Genomic DNA, 6,477 nt, shown 5'->3' on the forward strand with positions numbered 1-6,477 from the left:
GAGTAGTGAGTGCAGAGTAGTGAGTGGTGAGTGCAGAGTGGTGAGTGCAGAGTAGTGAGTGCAGAGTAGTGAGTGCAGAGTAGTGAGTGGTGAGTGCAGAGTAGTGAGTGCAGAGTAGTGAGTGGTGAGTGCAGAGTAGTGAGTGCAGAGTAGTGAGTGCAGAGTAGTGAGTGCAGAGTAGTGAGTGCAGAGTGGTGAGTGGTGAGTGCAGAGTAGTGAGTGGTGAGTGGTGAGTGCAGAGTAGTGAGTGGTGAGTGCAGAGTAGTGAGTGGTGAGTGCAGAGTAGTGAGTGGTGAGTGCAGAGTGCAGAGTAGTGAGTGGTGAGTGCAGAGTAGTGAGTGGTGAGTGGTGAGTGCAGACTAGTGAGTGGTGAGTGGTGAGTGCAGAGTAGTGAGTGGTGAGTAGTGAGTGGTGAGTGCAGAGTAGTGAGTGCAGAGTGGTGAGTGCAGAGTGGTGAGTGGTGAGTGCAGAGTAGTGAGTGGTGAGTGGTGAGTGCAGAGTAGTGAGTGGTGAGTGGTGAGTGCAGAGTAGTGAGTGGTGAGTGGTGAGTGCAGAGTAGTGAGTGGTGAGTGGTGAGTGCAGAGTAGTGAGTGGTGAGTGCAGAGTAGTGAGTGGTGAGTGCAGAGTAGTGAGTGCAGAGTGGTGAGTGCAGAGTGGTGAGTGCAGAGTGGTGAGTGCAGAGTGGTGAGTGCAGAGTGGTGAGTGCAGAGTGGTGAGTGCAGAGTGGTGAGTGCAGAGTGGTGAGTGCAGAGTGGTGAGTGCAGAGTAGTGAGTGCAGAGTAGTGAGTGGTGAGTGCAGAGTAGTGAGTGGTGAGTGCAGAGTAGTGAGTGGTGAGTGGTGAGTGGTGAGTGGTGAGTGGTGAGTGGTGAGTGCAGAGTAGTGAGTGGTGAGTGCAGAGTAGTGAGTGGTGAGTGCAGAGTAGTGAGTGCAGAGTAGTGAGTGGTGAGTGCAGAGTAGTGAGTGCAGAGTAGTGAGTGCAGAGTAGTGAGTGCAGAGTAGTGAGTGGTGAGTGCAGAGTGGTGAGTGCAGAGTAGTGAGTGCAGAGTAGTGAGTGGTGAGTGCAGAGTAGTGAGTGCAGAGTAGTGAGTGCAGAGTAGTGAGTGCAGAGTAGTGAGTGCAGAGTAGTGAGTGCAGAGTAGTGAGTGCAGAGTGCAGAGTAGTGAGTGCAGAGTGCAGAGTAGTGAGTGCAGAGTGCAGAGTGGTGAGTGCAGAGTGCAGAGTGGTGAGTGCAGAGTGCAGAGTGGTGAGTGCAGAGTGCAGAGTAGTGAGTGGTGAGTGCAGAGTAGTGAGTGGTGAGTGGTGAGTGCAGAGTAGTGAGTGGTGAGTGCAGAGTAGTGAGTGGTGAGTGCAGAGTAGTGAGTGGTGAGTGCAGAGTAGTGAGTGGTGAGTGCAGAGTAGTGAGTGGTGAGTGCAGAGTAGTGAGTGGTGAGTGCAGAGTAGTGAGTGGTGAGTGCAGAGTAGTGAGTGGTGAGTGCAGAGTAGTGAGTGGTGAGTGCAGAGTAGTGAGTGCACAGTAGTGAGTGGTGAGTGCAGAGTAGTGAGTGCAGAGTAGTGAGTGGTGAGTGCAGAGTAGTGAGTGCAGAGTAGTGAGTGGTGAGTGCAGAGTAGTGAGTGGTGAGTGCAGAGTAGTGAGTGCACAGTAGTGAGTAGTGAGTGCAGAGTAGTGAGTGCAGAGTAGTGAGTAGTGAGTGCAGAGTAGTGAGTGCAGAGTAGTGAGTGCAGAGTAGTGAGTGCAGAGTAGTGAGTGTAGAGTAGTGAGTGCAGAGTAGTGAGTGCAGAGTAGTGAGTGCAGAGTAGTGAGTGCAGAGTAGTGAGTGCAGAGTAGTGAGTGCAGAGTAGTGAGTCCTGAGTCCAGAGTAGTGAGTGCAGAGTAGTGAGTCCTGAGTCCAGAGTAGTGAGTGCACAGTAGTGAGTCCTGAGTCCAGAGTAGTGAGTGCAGAGTAGTGAGTAGTGAGTGCAGAGTAGTGAGTAGTGAGTGCAGAGTAGTGAGTGCAGAGTAGTGAGTGCAGAGTAGTGAGTGCAGAGTAGTGAGTGCAGAGTAGTGAGTGCAGAGTAGTGAGTGCAGTGAGTAGTGAGTGCAGTGAGTAGTGAGTGCAGTGAGTAGTGAGTGCAGTGAGTAGTGAATGCACAGTAGTGAGTAGTGAGTGCACAGTAGTGAGTGCACAGTAGTGAGTGCACAGTAGTGAGTAGTGAGTGCAGAGTAGTGAGTGCAGAGTAGTGAGTAGTGAGTGCAGAGTAGTGAGTAGTGAGTGCAGAGTAGTGAGTAGTGAGTGCAGAGTAGCGAGTGCAGAGTAGCGAGTGCAGAGTAGCGAGTGCAGAGTAGCGAGTGCAGAGCAGCGAGTGCAGAGCAGCGAGTGCAGAGCAGCGAGTGCAGAGCAGCGAGTGCAGAGCAGCGAGTGCCGAGCAGCGAGTGCCGAGCAGCGAGTGCCGAGCAGCGAGTGCCGAGCAGCGAGTGCCGAGCAGCGGGTGCCGAGCAGTGAGTGCAGAGCAGTGAGTGCGCAGGGTGAACAATTCCAATCCATACCACATAATTCCATTACACACCACATGCATACACTCCATAACACATGGCTAAAAGACATTGCCATTTACAATGCCATTAGCTCTAACTCAAATAAATCCGAGACCTATTGCATTTCCAATGCTTGGCTTTTTTTAGCGCCTAAAGGGAAGTGCCAAAGACTTCTGTCCTCGTTTGCAGATATATTCTCTAAATCCCCTATTCTCCAGATTGCAGGCTTGGTCCTGAGAAGGAATGCATTCTAATGTGCAGATTTTTTATAGCGCAACACACCTTCAAAAATTTGCAGCGTCGAAGCATCTCGATTTCTTTAAACACCTTTATTATATTTTTCAATGAAATAAAATCTTTTTCAAATAAGATGTTCTGTTCCTGACAGCGGGAAAGGTAACCAAGTGGAGGTGGCTCGCTAGCCGAAGCCCTTTCATTTGGTGGATTAATTAAATTCATTATGTATTTATGCTCAGCGTAAGGAAATGGAGGAATGTGAGCTGTCACCCACAATATATGTTATGAGCAGAGTGTATGGCTTTCCAGGCCATTGGTTTATTTTGTCTTGGGCATGCCAAAGTAATAGGTGTTAGGATTATTAGCGCTGCTTCTTCTTTTTATGTGTATGTGTGTGTGTGGAGGGCAGCATTTATGAAGAGTAAACCTAGTAACAAAGCAAAGATGCACTGTGCAGAGGAAAGGGGGTACAGAATTAGCTCATAAGGGACACCCAAGAAGTGCTGATCTACCTTTTCTCCCTCTCTTTCTCCTTTTTTTCCTCTACCCTGTCTCTCTCTGCCCCTCCCTTTCAGTAAATCTCAGTTAAATTCTATTATTTCCCATAAGGCTGAATTTGCATGACTTCGGATGCTATTGGAGTGACCTCAGATAATCCCCTTTACTTCCCCACCCTCTGAATTACCAGTAACATTGATCTTGGTCATTTCAGTGGCGGAAACACAACATTTATTAGAGGATTTTGTGAATTAACATATGGGAATTGGTATTGCCGTCCCGGTTTTCATGTTTCCTCCACTATTTTTCTTGGAGATTTCAACTGCTTTCAACAGCTAAAATTCACTGAAGTGAGTCTCAGATCCCTGGCAGTTAGAATGCAGTCAGTGGTGAGGCGGATGCCCTACCCCACACTTCTTAGATGCTGCCGTTTCGCTAAGGCAGAGGAACATTGCCCCACTCCTCACTGAGCTGTTGAAAAGGGAAACATAAAATGACTAGCAGCCCGCCCCAGCGTTGCTTGGGGCAGAAAGGGGCTGGGGGCAGCATTTGAGGCTTGTTGCACTTCTGCCCCCGGCCCCCTCCTGCCCCGGCCCGTCCCTGTCCCCTCCCGTCCCAGCCCCCCCTCCCGCCTGATCCTTACCTCAGCCGCTGGTCCCGCTATAGGCGCCCCGCCCGCACAGGCCGCCACTCTCCAGGCGCCTCACCCGCACAGGCCGCCACTCTCGAGGCGCCCCCCCCCCCCCCCCCCGCACAGGCTACCACTCTCCATGCGCCCCGCCCGCACAGGCCGCCACTTTGCCCAGCAGCAAGCAGGGCCGCGGCAGTCCTCCCAGCAGTTCGCGATCTTCGGCGCCATTTCCGGAAGTGTTGCCAGGGAGCGCAAACGCAAATGATGTCATCACGCAGACGTCGCGGCCGGCGCTACTTGCAAGGGACTACTTTATTTTTATTTTGACATTTTTTTCAACAACGTATATTTTTTATTTTTAATAGCCTATGTCCTTCTGCTTGCCCTGAGGTTTTCAAAGATGTCTTGGGTGTGTTGATTGGTGGTGTACTTTTCAAGTTTACCTGGCTCAAAGGTTTGTGTTCTCTCTTTATAATAGTAGTATAGATAACGCAAAATTATAATTTTAATTTTTCTGTTCTGGCTCACTTGGTTGGGGGCCGAGGTGGGGCTGGAATGTTCAGGGCCGTGGTAGAAGTGGTGGCCACTTTCTAAGTGTGCATGACAGTTTAGGTCCACCCACCCTCCAAGGTTATCCTTTAAATTCCTGCCAAAGTCAGGGGCTGAAGGTGCTTATTATCTGGCCGTAGGTGAGGAATTTGAAGAAAACGCAGCAGTAAATACAAATATTTCGTTTTTCTGACCCCCCCAAAAAACTGGCTATCTTAACATAGCGTGACATCACCTAACCTAACGTGAGGTTTTAGCATGAAATAAATAACACAACACCATACCACTACACGCAACATGATTCAACTCCACATATTTACACTCTACTCAATAGCACATAAAAACACCACACCATCAAAACCACTGTCGTATAGCAACAATCCACATAAATACTGCACACATCCCACATAATTCTAATTAGCATAATTCCACTCAACGCCACACACTTTCATGCCACACAGTTCAACTCCACACATTTCCATTCCACATCACATTATTCAACACCAATCATCATTAAACTCAACACACCACATACATCCAGTCATTACCACAGAATTCCACGTCATGCCACAAAATTCAACACACCACATAATTAAACTCTACTACATACCACTCCACAACCCAAAATACCATTCCATGTAATTACACTCAATACCACACAGTCCACTGCACATAATTCTACTGCACCCCATGCCACATAATTCCACTACACAAATCCACTCCACACAATTCCACAACTAACAATACCAATTCAACCCACATAATTCCACTCCAAACTACATACATCCACTCCACTCCAAAACAAAACACATGGATAAAACATTGTCATTTACAACACCAATAGCTCTAACTCTCGTAAATGCGAGACCTATTGCATTGCAAATGCTTGTTCTGTTTTGTGTCTGATGACAAAGTTTTATATTTTCTGTCTGCACTGTGCTCAGCTGGTTCTTGGAAATTATCTGAGAATTCTACCCACACTTTGGCCTATAGATTCTTGGTGATGGAGTCAAATCCTCATTCTTCTTGCTCAGTAAGAAAGGCTGGGGCAGTTCTCTTCCCGACTACCTCTCCTCACACCGCTGAATAAGTACACCCTTGATCATTTGGCATGGGCCCAAGGCAATCCATCTGCCCTATATTCACTGGTAATTTTCCTTTCTCCAACTGGCCCCTCACCTCATGTGGGTCCGGTTTGTGCTGTGCATGCTGACAAATAGGAATCACAGTTCTAAGTACGTCTAGGGCTGCTGACAAATAGGAATCACAGTTCTAAGTACGTCTAGGGCAATATGCATTCCTTCATTCTCTGACCACCTGTCTTTGTCTCTTAAGGGGCCCCATCTTTAGTAAATCCCACCAGTTTAGAATTCTTTGTTGTCACCTCTGCCTCCTAGATTTTAGCCACTTCATCTGTAAGTAAATTTAGGAGTCAATGTTCAAGTCTTCCAGGGACTCAGTTTGTCCTTGTCCTCCTGGTTGCAGAGTTATTTGTAGCCAAAGTGTTTGTTAAATCTCAGTTTCTGATGATCTTGTTCCTCCCTGATCCCCGCCTGTGATAGTGTCCAGGGACTGAATACTGATCTGCTGACATGAACATTGTTCTGTGAGTGACCTGAGATTCTCAGTACCAATCTGTGCCCTGTCTCTTCGTCCTCTGCAGGTGTCCCTCGCTGTTCTGGACCATATGCTATGCTGTGAGTATTGGCTGTGCTCAGTGGACTGTTTGGTATGAGAGCTGTGGCAAAAGCCCTTGTAGGACTGCAAAGACCAAGGGTGGAGCGGGGGAGAGGGTGAGCAGCTGTTTGAATGTTGTAAAATAACTTTTTAACTTCTATAGTGGTCAGATTAAAAAACATAAATTATGTTGCACTAGTGAACGTGGAGAGTTAATAGGAGGAATACCCATTTTGAGCTAATCGCAGTAACGTAGCAGATGAAGGCATATATGTGATGGGCATTCAAAGTTGCACCATTAGTGCTGCAATTGGATGGTCTTATTTAGAGGGTGCTGGAGATACACACTTAACTCTCTTCTAATGAATGCAG

At 48.1% G+C, this 6,477-nt stretch overlaps 1 protein-coding gene across 1 annotated transcript in view; it reads left to right on the plus strand.

Moving 5' to 3' along the window:
- Nucleotides 1-6,477, plus strand: part of FANCA (FA complementation group A) — an 850,506-nt gene that overhangs the window by 165,116 nt on the left and 678,913 nt on the right. Inside the window, exon 9 of the mRNA XM_086945786.1 lies at nt 6,092-6,125. Coding sequence (XP_086801912.1) covers nt 6,092-6,125 — 34 coding nt within the window. The remainder of the gene's footprint in view (nt 1-6,091; nt 6,126-6,477) is intronic.

This window comes from Lissotriton vulgaris, chromosome 12 (assembly GCF_964263255.1).
Source record: "Lissotriton vulgaris chromosome 12, aLisVul1.2, whole genome shotgun sequence".
NCBI lineage: Eukaryota > Metazoa > Chordata > Amphibia > Caudata > Salamandridae > Lissotriton > Lissotriton vulgaris.